We start from the raw sequence: 24,471 nt of genomic DNA on the forward strand, positions 1-24,471 counted from the left end.
AACCATAGGAATGCTTACACCTGGCACAGATCTGACAGAAAGTGCTGAATCTTCTGCAATAATTACAGTATATTGCTATGGTTACTAGGTCACACGCGCATGTACGCCAACACACGTCTTATCCCAGTAATCAAGTGTTTTTCAATGGAACAATGGCGAGCTGATGCAGGTTTCTTGCTTTTGATGCCTTTTTAGTCTTTTGTGTTGGATTAGTTTTGTGGTTACAGCCTTCCTATAGCCCTGCATTGCCCAGCACATAAAGACTTCTCAGTGATTCTCCTTGATGATCCGCTTTGACTTCTTTAAACAACCTGTATATCTAGAATTCAAATAAAAAAAGATCAGAATAACAGGCTGGTACATGAGTTAAGCCTAGTTTTGGCAAGGAGAAAAGATAGCTGCGTGTGTGTTTTGCATCAAGAAAATAAAAGTTAAAGCCCCTGTCTATAGAGACAGAGCACAAAGCATCATCCTCTGAAAAACAAGCCCACCAGAGGGGAAAACTATCAGTACCACAGTGTGCAACCAAGAACTGAAATGCTCACAAAATGCCTGTAGCTAGCGAAAAAACGGATCTCAGCCAGTCAAAGGACTATTTTAGCACCTTTTGTCTACTAGAGAGGAAAATTTACATTGACAACTCAATACTGTCCCTTCTCCTCACCTTCCTTATCTTGGAGAAATGTTCCCACTGAATGGCCAGTAGTGACATACTTTGATATTTAACTAAAATCTATTTGATCGAATCATCAGGTAAGATCATCATTTAGCCCAACAAAGATTAAAAACAGTCATTACACAGCTTAGTTAGCTTTAACCTCTTCACTTTGTCTGGCCAATTTTGCAAAATGCTAGCTGCATGTAGGAATACTGAGTGTCAGGATCTCAGTTTTTCAGTTCTGCCGTTTCTAAAACTTAGTCATCGATTCTCTCCCCTGTTGGTAGTGCGTCCCACCACAAAGCAGCTTTTAGGCATTTTTGTGTTGTTTGCTATCAGATCAATGATAAGGAGGCACCTTCACCAATACAAAGTCATTAGAGAGCAATTTATTGTTTTTCGGAGAGGGTGGAACTTATGCGCTTTGTCTCTATGCTCGATCTGGAGCTCCATTCCCTCCCAACCATCAGGGTCCAAACAGCATTCACTTGCAAAGACACTGCGACATGAAATGTGGAGCTTGCCGACTGATAGTTGTACAACAACTGCAAGTTGTGGTTTCAAAATATACCATAGACTCACTTAACCTTTTTGTCTTATTGGTCTGGTATAATAGATCTCATTTCTCCAAAAACAAACCTAAAAAGTAATAATTAAACCTAAAAATATAGCAGGGTGAAAGAAATGAACATTCTCAGCCTTTTCTGATTGTAGAATACAGGCTTTAGAGTTGCATTACTTAAAAAAAAGTCAGCTTTGTTCTTGCATTTCACACATCTACTAGTCACTATAACCTACTTCTGAAATATAGGAGGTGATGCTTAGGGTAACAAGCTAATATAGTTGTAATGAACTGGCTTCATCATCTAGGCATCAAACACTAATACAACAGAACAGAAACTGACTGGGCTTGTTCGGTGTTGTTATGTGGTTGAGGTCTCTTTTTAAAAATGTTTACATTATGTGGTCTGAAAACCGTGGACCTCCAAAGTGGAAAAACACAATTCACAAGGCCCCTGCAAACAAAATCCTAGGAGAATTTTCCTCCTCTTCCTGTTCCAGTAGTGAACCTGGTTGCCCCAGCGACAGCTTCTGATTGGATGACGGGAACTGCATTGTCGATCTCATACTGCATGGCCTGGACCGAGCGAGACAGATAAAACCAATTAAAAACTGAGGGAAAGAGGGAAAATATCATGAACTGTTTGATGGTTAATATTTAAACTACATTAAAAGTCAGAAATATTAACTTTGGAAAAGTGAACAAACATTGTGCACTTTATTTGGTTCTTTCACATTCAGTTTTTTAATCTGACACACCTGCTTATATGACTCTCTGGTGTGTAAGAACTCCGTAGTAACTAAACCAAATAAATAAATAATTCAACTGGAAAAGAGCTACAGTTTGGGTGACCAACACAGTATGTGACAATACACCATAAATGAAACATATGTTCATGCAGAAAATGCTTTATGAACCTTAAATCACCAAGAGAGAATATACCTGTACTTTGATATTACACTGTATGTACTGTATGTCAAATAAAGCTGACATGTTGGTATAATAATGTAAAGTTCCTGCATCCCTCATACCTGTGTGAAGGAGGGAGCGTCGTAGCAGCTGTACATGGCTGAGGAGCGGTCGGCCCGCATACACTGCTGAGGGAAGGAGCTGATCTGCTCTGCTAACTCCAGGGCTGCCTGTAAAGCTGTGGTCGCAACATGAAGTCAGTCCAACACAGTGACACAACACATACAGAACATTATGCATACACTAGGAAATGCATACAGGTTAATGTGTTAATAACACTTTCTTTTATCACAAAATCTCCAGCTCTTCATCCTGTTGCTGGAAGAGATGGAGAACTCTACCCATGCTACTGTGCCTCCTCACCCACATGAAAGCACTGGACCACATCCAGATCAGTCCTATGGAAAGAACTACTCCTCATGATGTCACACTTTGATGCCCTGAGTGAGTGTATATGTGTTGGGGAGCTGCTACTTCATCGCTTTTCTCTGATGTTAAACCCGCACTAAGTGATCATCCCTCAGAGAGGCCAATTAGGCCAGACTTGACTGTGGGAAGAAGAACTTCCTAAAAGAATTAAGCTAATCTTCTTCTAACGTCTAAGGAGAGGGGAGGGGGATTTGCACATGGAAAGGCTTTTTCAGGATTTAAGGATATGAGAGCGTTCATGCATTAATGTAATACAGGAAATGCTGTATTGAAATGCGTGCATAACTTAATCCTCAGACTGCAGCTTGAATGAGTGAGGAGAGGGTAGTGCTAATGGTGAGTTATGGCTTCAGTGCAGGGTTGGAGCCAAATAAAGAAAACAGATTCACTGGAACAAATCTGCATTATATGTGATTTTGTCTGATCTTACCTACAAGACAGTTTCTTAAAAACTGTGTTTCCTGAATGAAAATGGGTCACGGGCCTGTTTCTGTGTGGTGTCGACATGACTTTTCTTCACAGTGAATAATGATTTCTACTTCCCCCACACAGACAGAGGATTTCCAACCTCCCACATATCTGGTGTTCACATCTCTACCATTTGCTATCAAATATCCTGTAATAATAATAACTACACACTGTAAACACACATTTAACATCCTTGTTTAACATCTACATGCTTCCATTGGCTCGCACACAACAAATTATCTTATCATAATTGACGACATACACATTTACATATCACCAGGGGACTGCGGTCTAATACAAAGAATAAGAGTGAGTGCACTGAACAAATCAACAACTGGATGTGCCACAGTTGAGGTAATTGTTTTGGGAGCCAAGGAGGAACCATTAAAAGTCAGCGTTCAGCTTCAGTTGGCAGTGTTAAGACCAAGCCAATCATGGACTCAGACCTGAATTTCAACAGCCACATTAAAACAATTACAAAGTCTGCCTACTGTCATCTTAAGAATACACCAAGGATTAAAGGACTGATGTTTCAGCAGGATCTGAAAAAAAAATCTGTGTATTTATCTCCAGTGACTTTAACCGTGTCCTTACAGGTCTCCCTAAAAAAAAAATCAGTCCTGCAGCTGATTCAAAAGCTGCTGCTCGAGTCCTTACTGACAACAAGAAAGTGGATCACATCACTCCAGTTCTGAGGTCTTCACACTGGCTTCCTGCCTGTCAGAGAACTGGTTTCAGAATACCACTGATGGTTTAAAAAGCACTGAATGGTTTAGGTCCCTAGTACATTTCTGATCTTCTGCTACATTATAAACCATCCAGAACTCTCAGGTCCTTTGGGACAGGTCTGCTATATGTCCTTAGAGTCAGGGCAAAACGTGGAGAAGTAGCGTTCAGTTTTTATGCACCACATATCTGGAACAAACTCCCAGAAAACTGAAGTTCTGCTGCTCAGTTCTTTTAAATTAAAGCTGAGAACTTTTCTGTCTTTAATGACTGTTCTTGGTTGCATTATGTGTTTCTTCTGCACTCTGTCTCAATGTTTTTGATGTTTTATGAAGAGCACTTTGATTTGCCTTGTTGCTGAAATGAGCTATATAAATAAACTTGTCATGCCTTGTGTGCTGGACCAGAATAATTTAGAAGTTTCCTGAATTGCTTTTGTCTTTACCTCCCACTTGTCAACATGTTATTGTGTTGTAAACAGAAACATCTGGCCATGGCGACAGTGGTTAAGTTTTAGACAGATGACAATATCATTTTAAATTATATAAAAATCAATCAATTTAGATTAGGAAACATCGGATTAAAAATGAAGTAACAAAGCCTCATGCTGTAATCACACTACGAGCGACACAGGAGCAGGCTACAAGTCATGGAAGTGACATGAAGCTACAAACTGATGCCCGACACTTGTCACTGCGGATCAACTTTTATCAGTGCTCCAATGACATGGTGAAGGGTCAATCAATCATACTGTGTTACTTAGCTGATGCTATGATAACCTTCTGCGTACTGTGCTGCACACAGGGAAACAATGGGGTGGTGAAATGTGATGTTAAAATAGGGTTTAAAGCACAGATATTTTTTTGACCAAATACAGCTTTAGGGGACATTTAATTCAGGCTCTTTTTGGCAAGCAGACGCGCAAACTTGTGATCATGTAACTACATTAACAAGCGCTGGAGCAACTCTTCAGTGGTGACTGTGATAATGTAGTTGATCACACTGTTGCGTTGTTGCTTGTAGTGTGAACACAGCATAAGAATCTGACCGAGCATTCAATTTCAACTTTCAATACGATGCGATGGACACCTTTTGGTCACTATTTGTGATGTATTTAGGTGTGACACCCTGACACAGCAGCACTGATAGACAGAATCTACAATAACTCCAATACCTTGGCCATCAGGAACAACTCTGTTAGCGAGTCCGTAGGCGAGAGCTTCCTGTGCTCCAATTGGTCGTCCAGTCAGAATCAGGTCAAGGGCTCGTGACAGACCGATGAGACGTGGAAGCCGCACTGTTCCTCCGTCAATCAGCGGAACTCCTGAAAGCAGATGAGATGTTCAGTGTAAAACAAATGTATGATACATATTGTATCACAATCATATACATATGCCACAAACAGACAATTCTATGCTACACTTTATACACCTTAGACCAGAACATACTGAAAGTCCTCTTTACACTGGGCTTCAAATATCAGTTGATTTATCTGCTATTAGATTCAGTTTTAAGCTTTTATCAAGAATAAAAGCAAAATTTTATCTGACCATCACAAGAGTCAGAACAAAACATAGTGAAGCAGCGTTTTGTTATCATGCAGCACCAACCTGGAATAACCTCCCAGATGATGTTGGACAAGCACCAACTCTGACCACCTTTAAGTCAAAGCTAAAAACATTCCTTTTTTACACTGCCTGCTCCACCCTGTAAAGACTGCAACCTTATTTTGAAACTCAATTTTAAATACTCTTTTTATCTTTGTACCTCTTGTCTGCACTTTTGCTATTTTTAATGGCGATTTTTTTAAAATTGTAAATCATGTAGTAATTCATTTTACCTTTTATATCTTTTTTCCTCTTTATTTTTTTCTGTATCCTTCATTATGTTTTATATTTTATTGCTCTGTAAAGCATTTTGAATTGCCCTTGTGTATGAAATGTGTTATACAAATAAAGCTGCCTTGCCTAGATATTTTTGGGCTTTAGACAAAACAGCCAATCAAAGGATGCCACCTCGGGTTCTAAGACATTTTAATGGATCATTTTCTTGATGTTATGACTGTCTATCCAATAAATCAGAAAAAATGACTATCATAATAAACATAATTATTAGTTGCAGTCCTATGTTTTGGAGAGATGGAGATTCCTGTGCTGGTGAAAAGTATATCCAGAATGTGGGGGTGGGCAGACAAAAATCTGGATTACTTAACTGCAAAAAGGTGAAAAAGGAATGTAGGCCAGTGTGCCAGTGTTATTGGGTTCACACACGTCACTTAAACTGCGTGAAAACAGCCAAAATAACACTTAGAAATACATAATATACTGCTGGCATTAATCTGGGTTACAGCCGTCAGGGGAGCAAAGTTTTGAAACAATTTCACTCCTTAACTGTAACTCTGCTTTCTCTCAGTCAGTACGTGAAAACTCAAACTCCTCCTAACTCTCAGTCTCACTGGACACATTTGCGTTATTACTGCGTCTACAGAGAGACAGAGGGATAGGAGAGAAGGGAGGAAGAGGGAGAAAGTACACTGCAAGGTACAGTAAGCTTCTGGCATCTGTCCTAATTTCTAAAGAGCACCAGCTGGAACTGGCATACTTTCTACCGTTCAGCGCTCCCAAGTTCCACGCCACAATCCCGACTCCCTAATTCCTCCAAGTCCCTGATTCTATTTGACCGCCCCTTATTGAGAGCACATGTGTCGGACATGTTTTCATAACCCCAAATCATCATGCTAGCTTTCAGGTTTTTTTCTCCCCCCCTCTCTCATTCTTTGGGGAGTCTTGGAAATACTGTGATTCTATTCATACTCTGCAAGCTACTCTCTTTCTCCACGTCGTTCAAATAAATTAAATTGGAATACATGGAATACCAGTGTTAATACACGTGCGACCAATCCAAGGGGCCTGGTTTGGGTTCCGATCGTCAGCACATATGCCGCTCTGACAGACAGAAGACTGTGATTAGGTGGGGGAGGGGGGTGTTACACTGTCTGCAAATACTAGATTTCACTCAATTTTTCAGTCATTCCCCATTACAGCAGTGTATCCTACTGAAATGTAAATTACAGAGTGTATGGCTGAGCACCCTGAGCCGATGAAAAGCAACATAAATGACAGCTGAATTCCTTTTGCTGCAATTCAGTTATATGAATAGCACAGATTCTTGCAGCGCAGGTGTGTGCCTGGGTGTGTGTGAGTTCAAGGTCTTTTCAATATTGACTGAAACAACAACTGAGAGTGTTTCAGCCAGGGTTTTGCTCCGTGGAGCTTTGTCTTGCACCGCATGGAACTACACACACTTGCACACACAGGGGCATTCCTACAAACATATGTCTGTAGAGCGCACACACACACACACACAACCTTTATTGTCTGATGTACACCCACAGCCCTATCAGATGAACTCATTTATCCATTACTTAGAGATATCCATTTAAACCATTCATCTATTGATGCATCTCAGATCAGATACTTCTGTACTTATACCTGCTATGTTGCATGTATAAGTGCGTTCACACACAGAAGTATGGCAAAACACGGTGCACTATGAGTACCTGGACGGTGCACTCATAACGGTCAAAAAGTCGAGTGTGGAACGCTGGACACTTCTCACCCAGACTCATGCTGCCTATGTAGCAGAAGGGGCGGGACCACAATTACATTTCATTTAGAAAATGTGTCCATAACTTTAAGCTATTTCAGTCCTTTTACAATACTTTTAGCTAGCTGACTATTTCAATTCTTTTTCCATAACTTTTAGCTATCCATTTCAATCATTTTTTTGCTTACTAGTTTGACAATTTGGCCATTACTTTTAGCTATGTCAACCACATATCCATTAATTTTATCTGTTTAGAATTCTCAATCAAATCATTTTCCATTTTCCCTACATTTGTTTAGCTCCCTCAGTCTTTCCATGTACCCAGTGATAAGTGCAGAATCATTGCTTTAGTCCTCAGCAACACAAGGTTGATTAGTGCAAAGAGCTCCTCCATGTCATGTCCAGCATGATCACCCTGATTACAGCATGACACAGAAAAAGGAAGAAAAAGAAATGACAGAGAGATGCGGGGGCTGGCTAGAAATCAGTGAGAGGCAGGTGGAGCTGGAATGAAGAGGAGGAAGACAGAGCCTGACTCTTAGAAGAATAGATAAAGAGCCAGGTTGACCTCCAGCCAGTCTGTCTTTGGTGCTGCTGTTGGCACCATCGCTATCAGCATCCGGAAGGATCTCCTGTCTTATCCGCAGCACTCGTCTCCAGCACCTCCAGCCCTCACCCTCCTCTCCCTGTTTGATAGTCCCGTCTCTGATGTGTCCTGTTTGCGGGACTTTACACAGACCTGTGCTTTGTCCCACATGAATGGGAGCTGAGAGGTTGGAAGCACCTCACTGAAGTAGCTTTAACTCAAAAGGCATGTTTGGCTGAGGCGGAAAGCGGTGGCTTCTGATCCCCCATTCCAAGTTTCATAGAGGGAAATGTTTGGCAGTGATCCTGATACAAGATAATCAGTTAGTGTCCGCAAAACAAAAGTGTGGATTTGTCATCGTTGTTCTTCAGTAATGAGCCAAACATTTGGAAAGGAACCCTCTGCCTTCTTGTTCAAAGCAGATAAGCCCATTGTCAAGACTGAGGCTTGTTATTATTAACAAGGTTGAACATGAGTCAGCAAAGTCTATTGTTTAATAACCAGATATTGGAGGTGGTTCTCTTCCTGCATCATCAGAGCATCACAGCTTATCTGACTGACGTGTAGGAGAAGTCTGGAGGAATGAAGGAACCTTGTATTTTATCTTCTTGATACAGAAGAATACATCATGGTTGGTCTGTGATAGCAAGTCAGGTCTTTCCAAATTCCTATCTGAGTCATCACAAATGGTTTCATTCAGAAACTTAGGCTTCTTAGGTATTTTTGTTTCTTAATCAGTAATAATAATAATTTTCACAGTATTAGAGCTTCTTACGGTCACATTTATTCATTATACAAACTTGTACTGAAAGAACAGTTACCTATAATGCACACTGGCTTTTTAAAACCCTGAACTATAGCTTTATGTTTTTATAATAGGACATAAAATGACATAATGTATATAGTGGTTCCTTTTAACTGTGCTGACAAAACATAAAAATGAACATTTTAAAAGAGGTTAGCCTGTGTGTCAGTTTTAACAGCAATAAATGCTGCAGATCAGGTTTGTTTGCATTTGCCCATATTGTGGTTCATTATTATATGCAACCATCTTTGTCTTGAAATTTCCAGCATCTATTCAGTAAAATCAAACCGGGCAGCAGATATTTAAGAGAGAACAAACAGATCTTGGTTCAAGGCCATATCAGCTATTACTGTATATTATCACCTGAAATGTCAAATGAACACTGAATCCCTACAAGCTGAAAGAGTGCTGCTCTGTAGCTCTGAACTTCTTGTGGACTTTGGCAGCCAAAATAGAAAGATTATAATTTTTCTAAGAGATCACACTCCATGTGACATTACAACCAACATCTACAGCTACTAATAAGCTGAGAACAGAGTGTGAAACACAACACACTGAGGTGTTCTGGTTTGCTGCTGGTATCCTCACCACATCAAAGTGAAACCCACTACAATGGCCTCCCATGAGGGTAATGCGATTAAGTTTGATGTGGATTAACAATTTCCGGACAGCTCCAGACTAAATGGACAGAGGGAAAAGAACAGATCTTCAATGAGAAGCTCGCTTTGAAATGCTCACTAGGAAAATAGCAGCACTGGGCTAGGTCAAACATGAGTGCCACACAGTTAACTTGATTTCATGTATTTAGCCCACTGAGTTAATACCAGGCTGTGTGTTCTTTAGTTTGCAGAGCACCATTAAACAAGACCACCAAGGCTGCAAACGAGGCCTTAAACTATGAAAAATGGCAGAGGACATGTAGCACCTCATAGGAAAGCACAAAATCACATTTAAGTTTAAACATGATGAGATCATATCAGGAACCCAATCTGCCTAAAAGTGACTAAATATGAAGTACAAAGTTTTTAAATTATTCTCGGCATGATTTGTATTTAGATTAATACAAAGCTATCTGTAACTGTCCAAAATGATGCCCATATCTTGCCATCAGTTTATCCACTTTAAGGTTTACATCACCCACATTCGTGTACTCATCACTCATAGTGTTATATGAACTTGTGAACTTGTTTTTCTCGCATGCCTTCACGGTGAACAAAGAATCCAATAATGGAGAAAATTCTCAATGAATTGGAGAAAAAGGGGGCTGCGTTATACAATAGTAAAATTATATCAAAACATCCATATACAAAACCTCACATATGCGAGTAGTGCGCTTGTGTAAATGCATTTGTTTGAACTCTGCTTGAGCATTTCATAGAGCAGAGTTCAAATGAACTCACCTGCCCAGGCGCACGACTCGTCCCTGTGTGAGACTGTTAAGGCCTTTGCACACTGAGTCTGTTTCATGTCTGATGTGTTTTATAATCCATCATCCACACAGAAATCTTGCACACTGATTCCAATGCATTTTATTGCTCTAGTCGTTGTGAAAATTGGCAATTGGGACAAAATGAAAAGACACATTTCCTCCTTTGCCTCTCCACTTAAGTTACCTATATGGCTGTCACCAATCCCTCCCTATCTTACATTTGGCACTGAAGCTGCATGAAGGGGCAGAGCTGTCCTCCACATCCTCTTCATCATTATCCACCTGAATATTACTATCTGACGTGTTGAAAGTGTGCTATCTGAGTTGTGAAATGATTCTGTGCGCCCCGTTCTGTCTTGTCACGGCTGTGTCCCGCTGCCATATTATCATCACTGATTCTTGCTCAAACGTCTCTAAAGGCTTCTGACGGATGCCACAAATGCAGAAAATCAAACCTGTTGTGTACATTTTAATGACTGACGAAAGTTGATTTACAGTGTGAGGTATTTATTTTTAGACGTGCGACAATTACAGACGAAAAAAATGGGCTCAGTGAGCAAAGGCCTTGACACCAAAGTATTTTAAATACTAAGGTTTTAGGTAAAATGCATATGTTTGGGAAGTTCTTCTAAGCACATGATAAATGAGACTGGAATTACACTGCACAAGGGTGAGAGGATGTTTTGATATAATTTTCTGTTGTTAATTGTGATTGCCTTTGACTTCAGTTCATCAAGAGTTTTCTGTGTTATGGATTCTTCGTTCACTGTGGAGGCATGCAAGAGCAAAGTTTTCTGCACGAGTTCAACGTAACATGAGGTGAGTGATATACAAATAATTTTGTGGGTGAAGTATTCCTTCTGAATGTTGACTGATTCCTGTCTCTGCACACAACTGCTCCGTCCATTCACTCTTCATGGAAAAGAAACCTGAAGTTTCAAGAAGGACTGCTGGTTTTAAAGTGAGATGATGTAATCACTGGACTATGTCACTCAGATTCAAACTCACTGAGCGGGTGTTTGAATTGGCTGATGTTATGTCAGCTTTGGACGGAGGTTTGACTTCGATTCAACATGTGGCTTCTTCTCTTTTGGCACTCTTTGCCTGTCCCTCATCCAGGTATGAGACAGGACTTGAAACTGTGAAGAAGAGAGAGGGAGGAGACACTGACATGACTAATTGGTGTGTGTTTGAGGGGTCTCCATTTAACAGCCTCTACTTCAAACAGGGAAATCAGAGGAGTACTGTCTTAACAATCCTGGACAACCTCCATGCTTGCCTGATTTAGCCTCACCATTTAAAGAGAAAAATCCTTGAATGAAGTATTACTGAACTATTTTAAGTTTCCTTTTCCGGTGCCAACTTTTTTTTTTTTTTTGCTTTGTAATGTTCCTCTGGGTTAAAGAACCAAAATAACATCAGGGAATTAGGTAAGCACAGTGGTTTTTTCATTCAGGTCTCTCAAAATCCAACGAGCAGCAGACACTAATACCAGACTCTTGTGACGCAACCATCTCCTCCTTCTCATTTCCTTCGAGGCAGAGGGGCCCCAGACAGGAAGCCACAGGTTCGGCAGCCAATCATGTGCCAGAAAGCTGTCAAATCCTTATGGTTGCCATTGGCCCACATCAGAGCACTGCAGCGAGCCTCTGAGGGTTTTTTGACTCCAAAGCCACCAGGGATTCCCTCTGGCTGCTGCCATCTGTGCCCAACCCCAAAATGGTTACAGAAATCAACCATTAAAAGGAAATAATCTGTAAGAAACACAGGATCTTTAAATAAACTGTGCGCCCCACAGAGCAGCATTACTTTTGATGTAAAATGGGAGGGAAGCTCGGTTTTCAATTGTTTAATGTTGGGAAATAAAGTAAGCTTAAATGCGTACTCTTTTCCACTGTAAAGTCTGTTTTTCTAAGGTAAGAGCCTCATAAGAAATGTCTCATTTTGGATCACAGCCCCATTCAATGTTCCCTCAGCCATACCACGATTTAAACTACACTAACTACAGGCTTGAAAAGGTGAAGATGCTGGTTGTGCAGCCTACAGCTACACAGAGTATGGGTACAGCAGTCAAAGTAATAATCACTGTGCTAAATGCACATCTGAAAAACCACAGTGGTTTCAGCTAAGCTGGGGAAAACGACTCAAATGTGTTGACAAACAAGCCTGAAGATATGTGGCAATCAAGAGGCAGAGAATTAATTACTGGGAGGAAATGTGCAACTTAATGTGTTGAAACCGCAGCAATGCTCATTTCTGCCTCCCAAACATAGTTTTGAGCTGATGGAAGAGGTTTGAGTGCAGGCATTAGATTAAGTTCATCCCTAATGGGACACGCAGAGCAGACACTGAGATTCTTAAATCTGTTGAAAGAAGTTTGTGTCCAGAGATGCACTGATAATCCATTGTTAAAACTATAACCCTTAAATTACTCTGAACATCTTCTCTTGTGTCTCCCTTAATATGAACTTCCATCTTCACTGTTAGTGCTTTCCTAATTCTTCTCTTTTTGTTTCTGGAAGAATGGTAACAGCAGGTAACATACAGAATATATTGTCTGGGTAAGATACATATTTTTAACACTTAAAAAAGGTCTATTACGAAGATTTTTTTTCGTATGCTATGCAGGATATGCCTGGGAATCAATGAATAGACTCATATCCCTCTCTTATGACCGACTAGAAATGCATGGCGGTGCATTTATCTGTAGAGACTCTGCCCTCTGCCTGCATTGTTTTGTTTTCTTCAATTTTGCTGTGCTCTGGATGTTCCTGGACACAGCACGCAGGTGAGGTCAGGGCTTTATACAGAGGCAGCGACCAAGTGCCAGTTTGTATGCACCACACATCCAAGGAGGAAGCTACAAAAATCGCGGACATGATAACGAAAAAACACAATATAGAGAATCTGGGGTTGGCTTTCACTTTAACTTGCAATACTGTTTACAAACAGAAGCTGACAGTTCCTGCACAGTATACCTTTAAGGTAATGTTCTGACTTTTGATAAATAATTCTACATCTGGGACTCCAATTTAGGGGAAATATAAACATGGTTTTCTTCAAGGTATGATGAAACAGCTCCTAAACTGCGTACAGTACACAGAGACTGGAGCATGGCCTGGAGCATGGCCTGGCACTGAAGATTTGCCACCAGACTGTCTGGGAGGACAGACAGTCAGACAGACAGAAAGACAAGGGCACTGCCAGGATGCTCTCCTGTAAATTACAGACCTCAGATGATAAGCCCTGCATGTTTACACTCTAAATCTAGTACTGCCAGTAAATTATAGTACAACAGTTGTATTTATAAACACCATGGTTGTATTCTAAACCCTCAAGCAGCATGGCCAAAGCAATGACAACTACATCATGAGAGATGGTGCAGCAACGGTCCAGCACGAGCCACTTTTACATTGTAAAGCCAACCACGACTCGCTGGGATCAGGATAAGCTTAACGTGTTTACAGCAGAAGACCCAAAGTACTACTTGTTCTTTTAAAAACTATAGCCGAGTCAGCGGGCAAACCATGCCAGTGAGCTACGGGATGCCAAAAAAGGAAAAAGTTGTTTATGAGGAAATTGTGTGACATAAATAATATGTAAGCCCTGTTTGGCCCCGCAGTGGAAACCTGGCAGTGGGTTGCTTCCTCTCCTACTTATCAAGACTGCCCAGCAGACTCTGGCCGCGATGCCAAAAGGTCACGGTCACTGGTGTTATCGCACTACGACTCCGTCCTCGCACACAAACAAGAGGAGGCTGGGGTGATAACACAGGACAGAGTAACAAAGTTGAAAAATAGAAACAGCGTCGACTTCCTGGCATTAGGAGACAGATGATGTATGTGTGGATGCAGAGAAAAGCACAGGGATACTTTCATGGACAGATATAATTAGATGAGCACATACACAAAGGCAGGTCAGGCAGCAAAACAGTGAAGAGTTGGAAGAGAGGTGGTGGTGGTAGCAGCAGAACAACTACTGGCAGCAGTAATAGGATTGTATAAGCAATATTAATAGTAGCAGAATTAAAAGATCACCAGTACATCCATTCGTATCACTAGTATTCTAAGTAGACAAAAATCAAAAAGAAGTAGGTAAAGCACCTTGAGCTAGCAACATGAATATTGACAGAGTAGAAGCTACAGCAGTAGCTGACATTATACTGGTAGCAGGTAGTAAAAGTAGATGTATTGGGAGCAGCTGGGGTAATACAACTATAAGCACAAGTAGAGACGTGTCTCAAGTAGTCAGACAGTTGAGTGTGCTAAGAGGTAATGCTGCTACTACTCCAATATTACTACGACTACTAGTAAGAGCTGCAGTAGTTGTAGTAACCCTCATAGTTTTGAACTAGTGGTGCAAGTGTATATATATATATATATATATATATATCCTTTATTTAACCAGGTAAAAGTCTCACTGAGATTAATAATCTCTTTTTCAATTGTGACCTGGCCCAGATGGTGTTATCTGTCATGGCAGTACTGTACTTTATGGAGTAATATTAGCTCAAATAAAAGCTGCGGCAGTGGTTATAATAAATATAGTTGCACCACTAGTGGGAAAAAAGCCTGTGTGAATAGAGGCAAAAATAAATGTATTTATTGTTGAAGTTTCGCTGAAGCAAGTTTGTGACCTGAGGAACTATGTCTGAATCACTGGACCAGCAGTATAACTTGGGAAGAGAAAGCAACTTCCCTCATTACCACTACAGAGTTACCTGCAGCTTCATCATTATTTTTTAAGGTTTTCATGTCATTCTGTAGTTTCCCAGCAGCATTCACTATGTATTTAAATCCGAAAATTCAAATATTGGTCAAAGTGGACACATGGTTTAGCGTCAAAATACTACTTTCTGTAGCCCCTCTGAAAATGTTTTTCCCATGTGACCTGACGTATGTTTCTGTATGATGACTTTGCTACATGTAACGCCCCCTAGCCTGCCTCTGATAAGCCTCCTTTGAGGCTTGTGTGTGCTATCGATCTTACTATCCGAGTTTAGAGAAGCAGACGTGAGTACCAACACAGAAGCTGAGCAATGTACTGCTGTGGACATCACGTTAGTTTGGCTCCAAAGGTCACACAATAGCTCACAATGGAGTCTGGTGGCTTTGAAAAGAGAGACATAACGGCTTCAGTTCCCAATTGGAAAGTGCTTTGTGACGACGAGGTAAAGCAGTAACAATAGTCTAAATACAGCGTACACTTCAATTGATTCTTTTAGGTGACTAAATTATGTTTTGCTGCCCCTGTCTGTTTGAAAAACCAGGCAAAGAAAGCAGATGGAGTCAGCCTTTGAAAAAGGCCCTGAACCTTCAAACCCAGTGAAGCTGCTCAGTGGCCAACAGCTCAGACTGTGGCTGTATTGGGCAGCTCCCTTAAAAAAAAAAGTCAAAGTCAAACTACCTTGAATGAAGGATAAAAAACTTTCTGACTACTAGTTATGGCACTTGTCACATTTTAGTACTGGTGTCCTTTCACCACCACTACTAGTAGAAGAGCAGTACATCATAATACAGTCGAAACTGTAGTGGCAGTAAAGACAGCAGTAGCGTGCGGTGTCAGACGTACCAAACCTGCGACAGAACACCCCCATGACGGTGCTCTCCTCCACCACTCGCAGATCTGCCAGCAGAGCCAGCTCCAGCCCTCCAGCCACAGCAAAGCCACTGACTGCTGCTATCAGCGGCTTTGACAGCTCCAAACGGGACGGACCCTGGAGGAAACAACCAGATTAGTACATCAAAACACACACAGTATATACATGCAAAGCTGTGGCACAGAAAAATCAACACAGACAAAGAACACATTGTTAACAAGGCAGCAACACTGCTTCCTGTAAAATAAAACCACTGTATGGTATATTTGAAGCACCTCTATATATAAATGTATATTTTCACTATCCTTTCCATGCGTTTTACCTCCCTGTTTCCATGGTGCATCTACTAAAAATGTTCTAGAAAAGAGTAACAAATGATCCAAGTTCTGGCTGTCGCTGAACAAATGATGCACTGTGTATACTGTGAGAGATGCAGTGCTATAATTTTCTGTACAGGAGGTACACTCAATCCCAAAGACTTAACATGCAATCCAGACAGATTTTATGGAGGCTGCAGCTTTTGTAGTTTACAGTACATCTTTAATGCTATAATCCTTCTTTGTCAAGTGATAGCAGTGTGCCCGAAGTGAGGACGTTCTGCACATGCACAACACGCACAGCTGCCTTAATTCAACATCATTCCCTAAACCCAAATCTTTACCACTACCTGTCTTCTCAAACCCTTAAAAATAGCTGCAATCACCACTGACCACCTCATCTGATTTTATGTTTTGGTGGAAACCTTCAGACCTCCATTAAGATCATAAGGAAATATAGATATAACCCCGTGAAGCACACACAAACAGCGCTCACCATCGGACCGGGACCCTTGGTGACATCTTGCTCCAATTTGAGGGAGGCTGTGTGATTGGCCAGCTCTTTCAGATCATAACCAGCGCAGAAATTCCCTCCTGGAGGAGACCACAAAATTACAAAGTATGGCAGCTGGAAAGTCAGAGAGGAAGGGAAAATGATGAGGATGAAAAAAACAACAAGTTGAGCTGGAGTCCGAGGGCTGCAATTTGGATAGCAGCTTGCTTTGGGCTGGCTGGCACACAAATGCTCCTCTTCCCTTAAGAGCTCAAATCCAATACATAGTCACAAATCATGCTTTTGCTCACACACATATGCACATACACAATATGCTCATTAATGAAGGACTAACATACTCCAACCACAGCCCCTTCCGTTGGATTCATGTGGTAATTACAACATTACCCAAGAGGCCTACAAACACTATGTCACAGGCTCAGGCAGGGACTCATAAAATCCTCCTCTCTCCGTAATGTAACAGTAATGAAAATGATTATAACGAACACATGTGCCAGCAACACCCATCAACTGGGAGCTTTGATTACAGCTGTGGGTCAGCACAGGGCAATTATAGAAAAACAGTGCGTCATGCTGTTTATGGGAGCAGCGATGTGACAGAGCTCCCTAAACCCCTTTGTCCTTGTAGGAAAAAGAGCAGAAGCTCTGAAGAGCTGGCCCATTCATGGAGGATCATAAAAAATTACTTGAACTCTTAGTTCACTAAAAAAAACCTCCTCTGAGGGGCCAAACAGACAGAGAGAGATATTCTAGTTATTTAATGAAAATAAACAGTGCAGTTATGTCATAAATGCTGCTATATGAGCAAGGACTGGGAGACTAAGCTGAAGACTTGTAGGTTCAGAGTTTGAGGTTTAAAGGGTCATTTGACCCAAAATATTCATGCTGTAAAGAGTTTTATCAGGGGCAATGTCTTCTGTAGAGTATATGATGCGACCAAAAGAATGTGAACAGTGGTGTACGCCCTCACGGGGTCACAGGATGAAGCTGAGATGTAGCAGGATGATTAACAGGGTAGTAAGGTAAAAAGTATGTGCCACACATAATTATATGAGTTTCAGTTGTTTCTCTTAAAGTTTCATATGTATTTATAAATGAAAAGACCCTTTACTTAAAAGGACAGCTCAAGTGCCAAAGGGGGAGAAAGACGGGATGACATGCAGCAAGGTGCCGCAGGTTGGAATCAAACCCACGGCAACTGCGGCAAGGTCACCGCCCTTGCACATGGGACACCAGCACCACCCACTGAACCACTGGGAGCCCCAGCTGATTCAAAATTATTAAAAATTAGATTAATATTATTAAACCAATCAAAATTGAAAAGCAACAAATCCTCACATTTCTGTAGCTGCAACCATGAAATGCTTCAAACAGTTAATCGACTAATGGTTTCAGCTGTAATTATTGTTGGGTGGATACATTTATTTCAAAAATAGCATATTTCATAAACTCTTCATATGTTTTGCATGCACAAATCTTAATTCGCAAAGTAATTAGTTACTAAGGTGTCAAGTACAAGTACCTAAAATTTGTACTCAAACACAATACTTAAGTAAATGTACTAAATGTACTTAATGTCATTCCATCACTGGAAGAACTTAACTGGCCAGCAGTGACCTGACCTCAACCCCATTGTGATAAACTGGGAACATTAACTGTTCTCTTAAAAAAAAAAAAGTTAAGTTGATTACTTAAATCTTGGACAAGTAAAACTGCATGGATGTTTTTTGTACTTTGACATTTAAGAAACACAAACAAAAAGGACTGTACAACATGTATTTAATGGGACTAGTGAGGCTTTACAGACATTAAAAGTGCTTCACCTCAGTTCAGCTGAACATGTGCACAGCTGTAGTGACACAGCTAGGTTGACATCTAGATTGTATCTGACCACAAACGGCCACAGAAATCTGAATCCCAAACACTCCAACTATGTGCCAGCATATTCAAAACCTGCAGTAGGCAATTACTCTTAATTTCACAAGTAAAAAAAACATGTCGACATTGAAAAATTAGAGCTGAGAGTGATCGTGTTGGTGCTAATTTGAACAAAATGGATTCCTTATGTTTTCAGAAACACTACAGCCAAACTTGAACCTCCCTGCTTGTCATCTCATAGCACAGACAGACTGCTAATCACCACTGAAGGTCAGTCTTCTTGTTATAGTGGAGCAGCAATACAGGACAACCTGCTGACAGGAATGTGTGGTGGGACGATTAAAAGCACATTACAGACATTGTGGGAATCACAGAAGAGCCACTTCTGCTGGAACAACCTACTGTGCCGCTCATTGCTAACCCATTTAAAACGAGCTAATTACTCTCTACACTACACACACTGTTTTCTATTCACAGCTGAGACTAGTAGCACTCAGCAGTCGTCATCTGGAGAGGCTCCCACCTCTGAAGTACCAAACACAGTATATACTTGTGTCTCTTGAGGCCACAGTGCACTTCATACAGCAGGTTGATCCAGGTTGAAGACATTATTTCCACTGAGGGAAGGAGTTCATTCAGCGTGTGTGATGATTATTTTTAGAGGTATTAGGAGCTGTGGCATGATTCTGGCTTTGGGCGGCTGACACAGTGCAGGCCACCTCACAGGTGTGTGTGTTTTTTCTGTGTGTGCACAAGTCTGGTCACCTCTGCATTTCGGCTAGATCTAAGGACTGGAAAAAAAGATGCAAAGGAAGAATGTGATGGAGAGAAGGTAGGTGAAGTGCTGGAGGAAAAGTGAGAGATGAAGGACTGAGGAAGGACGAAGAGAAGTTTTAGTGACTAAATTGATACAGGGCTAAAGTTGGGTTTCCTTGACTTTTTTGACCAGGAAGTTAGGGGTTGTAAAGTACTTTCTGACAGAAAAAAAGTGTCTAAAATTCTCCAGCTTGCAAAGACAATGCTGCAAAATCCCTGATTTACTCTTTAGGAATAGTTTGACATTTTGGGGAATAAGCATATTAACTTTCTTGTCAAGAGTTAGATGAAAAGATCAATACTGCTCTCATTTCTGTACAGTAAATATGCAGCTTGTCATCACTGCAAATATGCCAAGCAACCAGTGGAGGCTCCAGGAAGTTACTGCTCCCAGCCAAGATATAGTCCGACACATACTACCTGGTGAAACCCCAACATGTTTTTAGACTTTTTGTACCGAATAAACAATCAAGATAAGCATTAGTGTGGTTTAGAGGTGCTGGTGGGTGCATTTGGTACCTTTTTGCACAGATCTAGAATAACTACTTCCCACTGTTTCCAGTTTTTGGGGTAAGTTAAGCTAACCAGCTGCTGACAGTAGTTTCAAATTTAGCATCCAGAATTACATCAATCTTCCTGTCTAACTCTCTGCAAGAGAGCAAATAAGCATACTTTTCAGAAACTATTTCTTCCAGGTGCAATGCTCTCAGGATTTCATGATATTCCAAAAAAAAAAGGCATGACTGGTTTTAATGCTGAAATGTTAAAAAATGAGGCGCAGATAAGCAGAGGAAGAGAAAACAGACCCTAGAGGAAAATGACTGATGCTGAGGACAGCTGGCTGGCCTTTAACTCGAGACAAAATCTCTCAACAAGTTTTAAACCAGGCTCAAGCTCAAATTTTCACCCATCCATTCCACCTCTCACAGTTCTCTTACCTTTCCCATGCAGGACAGCCACGTTTAAGTCTGGGTCACTGTCAAAGGCCTCCAGCTCTTCCAGCAGACGCCTCGCCGTCTCCTGGTTCACCGCATTACGCACCTCAGGCCGGTTTATTGCCACAGTGACCACAGACCCCCTGCGCTTGGTGACCACAGTCTGTCCCGCAGCTAATGACAGAGAATGATAAAGATGCACAGACAGAAACCAATACGGACCACAACACTTAGAAAGAGGCCGACCCAGAGGCATTAAGTTTAACCTCCACAGCAGGAGGGATGGAGATGGAATGTAAATCATTTTATGTGGACAGGCTTGATAACAGAAAGAGTGACGGACAGTGACACAATGAAAGAGATGGTCTGGGTTGAGGTGAGGGCCTTGGCTCTCGCTCTGTCTCTGTGTTTATAAGTGTGTGTGAGTGTGCCAGTGATTGTGGCTTGAGGTTGCAGCAGGCAGTTGACCTGACATTGTTTAGGGTTATCCCAGGGAATCCAGCTGTCAACCGCAGCCAGAGGCAACTGCATCCAAGAAAAAACAGCAAGGAAAACAAAGCTACTGAGCGCATTAACCGCGCTCACCCAGGCTATTCTAAGGAGAAGGGACTGCTAAACAGAACGCGGTGAAGTGAGGATGGAGGAAAAAAAGCAATTTGTCTCAAGCAGCCCTTTCTACTCTGCTTCACCTCAAACAAATTATCACACAGCACAGTGTGCTCATGGGAGTGGAACCACATTTTAACTACCTGTGTGTATGTTGTTTTCCATTTTACTTCACAGTTCAACTTTAGGACTTAAACTGTGAGTCTGAGCAGCTCAGGGTGAGCCGGCAGGGCAACACAGATTAAATATTAGGATTACATTTTAGTGGTATTATTGTTTCTGACAGGTGTTTTATGTCATTTTTATGCATTCACAACACTTTTTAAATAGGGGTGTTAATCACAAGTTTCATCACAATATGATATGATACAGATTTTGTTGACAATGATCCGAAATTTTCTGATATCACAAAGTCTGCGAACATATAATTTTGATTTGATTCAATTCAGGGACACCAGTAAACATCCTCTGTCTTTTTTATGGCTGCTCAGTATTATCTGCGTGGCAGTAGGTTGCTAGCACTGTTTGATTGTTTAGGCAGGAGGTGCACTTGGATTGTATTACTGACACAAACATGAGATGGGAATTTAAAAATAAAGTAATCTTAAAGAGGATGATATGTATTAAGGTTTTTACTTTGCATCGACAATATTGGATCACCGATCTTAAAATCAACATACCAATCCAGATCGATGTATCGTTACACCCCTGTTTTTTATACTGGAAATTTAAAATAGCTCTGAATTGATTAGTCGATTAAAAATTAGTCATCAACCATTTGATAATCTAATAAGTCAGATGTAAAACAGTGTACATGAAGCGCTGCTCGGGTGTGTAAAAAAGGTGTTTAGGACTGTGTCTCAAGAGACTTTAATATCTCATGGCTATTTAACAGTTAAATACTGCCTTGGGTTTCAGCCATTAAGGCCTTGATTAGAGCAAGCTGAATTCTTCAACAATCCTAATTGAGTAGTTATGGGCGGATTATGAGAAAACGGTCCCCTGGGTGCAGATTTGTAAAAGGGCCCACCACGTCTCCTTCATAGAAGACACAGGTTTTGTGTTGGTTTTGCCTCGTTTTTTTGCCTCATTTTGTGTCCCTATGAGATCATTTTGTGTCCCTATGAGGTCATTCTGTGGGGGTTTGTGGTCGATTGTCTCTTTGTGGTTGTTTTGCACATTCTTGTACTTATTTTGTATCTGTTTGCAGTTCCTTTGCATCTCTTTGTGGTCATTGTGAGTCTCTTCCTGGTCCATACCAAGATTATTCAATGAAGGCTGGGACAAGCTCTTTGACCCCATGGGAACAATGGCATATAACACATGTGCAATTTAACTGGATGTTGGAGGGTTACAGCAGACGACACTAGATTACTATTTCACGACGCTATTCCACTCAAATGGATGTCAGGTGATATATAATAGAACGTTTTCATAGAGTAAGCATAGGTTTGTGGTCTTTAATTAAGGACGTTTTCAGTAACTACAGAATTGTAATTTTCACCCATGTCTTTATTCTTTTCGTATAAAATATATTCCCACACAAGGTCAACTGTGACCAGCTTTGTGAAACTAATCAAGCATCCCCATGTTTTATAATAGTGTGCCAGCTGTTGAGCCTTTCGACAGGTGACTAAATTTCACTGCGTATGTGTTGTAGCCCAGTGATATAACGTGATATGACGCCGTGATTTCTCCTCTTTTTCACCTCCTTGGTTGATACGTTAATTTGAGTGACTGAATGTCACCAGGTTCTGATTTGATTTTTTAATGATACAATCAGCTTTTAATACATCCTATTGATTACGTACACAGAACAGTCATCTCAGAAGATTCTGAAGATACTGTTTTCTGGAGATACTTCAGAAATTGAGGATATTTTGAGCCGTGATGACAAAAACAATGCAAAATATTAGGGTTGCATGATATTGGATTTTTTGCTGATATACAACAACTCATTTGGCTGATAAATGATATCAATATATCCACTTTTTTCCCCAACCTAATTTTAGTGATCATCAAGTCTCTTCCATAGTGGATTTAACATATCACACATGCATGCTCTTATCGTGATGGCCCAGCACCAGATGAAGAAATGCGGTGCTTTTTGACGTACGTAATATTCATTCACTGTGCAAAGTAAGAAAAGGTATGTTGGCCAATTCCAATGTATCATTTTAAAGCCAGTATCGGCCGATAACAATGACATGCCGATATGATCGGACATCCCTAACTGCTAAAGTACACAATTTGTGTTTAAACTGTGTTAAACGTAAACATGAGATGCTGTATTACTTAAACACGTCAAAAGATCAAATGAAAGACTTGTCACTGGAAAATATACAGGGGTATTACTGCTCTGATTTGATTTTCTAATGATACAATCAGCTTTTAATACATCATATTGACTATGTACACAAAATATTCATCTCAGGAGAATTTAAACATACTATTTTCTGTAAATAATTGAGAAATAGAGGATATTTTGAGTCATTATGACAAATAGAGTAGAAAATATAAACGCAACGTATTTTTAAAGCGTCACTTTATCCAATGATGTGAGTTAACTATCCATTAAAAATAAGTAAACTTTTAACTTTTGTTAAAAACAGGTCTGTTCAGAGCATTTATTGTCATTTTCACTGTTAAGTGGTGTCTGCGGTCAGTTTCTTCACATAACCAGATAAAGTATCTAATCATTTACTTATCTACTAATCATGAGTGCATTTACAGTAGACATCCACCATTACAATATTTTTGGGGTGTTTGTAACATAATTTGGTCTGGAAAGGTCAACTTTTAATTACACCTGTGCTTGTCCTGTAATGACCCGTCAACATTTACACAATGAAAACAGTGTATTAATCCTGTAATGACAAGAAAAGGCTTTTAAGTTAAGAGGATAAAGTAAAGTTAACCTTACTTTATGTTTAATTATACAACTGTTGACATTTTTATGCTCTGTGTCGGCTCTTAATTCTTCAGTTATTGATGATATCTTGATTTACAGACCTACAGCATTGATTCAGAATAACTGATGTAGCACAGGTGAGTCATGTCTGTACCACAGGTATGCACTGACAATATGGCAGCCTCTGCTACCTCCTACAGTCACCATGAAGTTACTGCGTGTTTCCACACATACCTGTTCCTCTGTCTTCACCTCCCGTTGCAGTGCTGTAGGATTTCACTGGCAACAAACTGGCCTTTATGGACAGTCGAGATGTTTTACTGTGACAGGTAACGTTAGCCGCTAAAATTGGTGTCAACGTCCGGAAATGTTTCAGCGCCATTGTCTAAAATTACTCGTGAAAATATTACAAGCTCAAACTCGATTTACACTAACTAATCTCTATCGTATTTTACAAACAACTAAAGACAAATTAGCAATATTTATTCTACTCTTTACACATTAAGCTAACGTTTGCTAACTTCAACACAACTTTGATATACTGGTGCAACACCTTTATTCTTCCCCAGAGAAACAAGGACACTGCACAAGGTTCTGAAGTCATATTGGTGCATTGCGGTGGTAGAAACCACCAACGTACAGCAGATGGCGACATTA

General features: G+C 40.6%; 1 protein-coding gene across 1 annotated transcript; it reads right to left on the reverse strand.

Annotated features, from left to right (window-relative positions):
• Positions 1 to 1,038: 1,038 nt before the first annotated feature.
• LOC117264856 (enoyl-CoA hydratase EchA19) lies at positions 1,039 to 24,375 on the reverse strand. The gene is made up of 7 exons (XM_033639147.2): positions 24,049 to 24,375; positions 20,301 to 20,471; positions 16,651 to 16,748; positions 15,810 to 15,954; positions 4,987 to 5,136; positions 2,252 to 2,367; positions 1,039 to 1,796 (listed from the first exon to the last, which is right to left on the reverse strand). The coding sequence occupies exons 1-7, from the start codon at positions 24,194 to 24,196 to the stop codon at positions 1,689 to 1,691; spliced, it is 936 nt and encodes a 311-aa protein (XP_033495038.2). The 5' UTR covers positions 24,197 to 24,375; the 3' UTR covers positions 1,039 to 1,688.
• Positions 24,376 to 24,471: the final 96 nt, after the last annotated feature.

This window comes from Epinephelus lanceolatus, chromosome 20 (genome assembly GCF_041903045.1).
Source record: "Epinephelus lanceolatus isolate andai-2023 chromosome 20, ASM4190304v1, whole genome shotgun sequence".
Taxonomy (NCBI): domain Eukaryota; kingdom Metazoa; phylum Chordata; class Actinopteri; order Perciformes; family Serranidae; genus Epinephelus; species Epinephelus lanceolatus.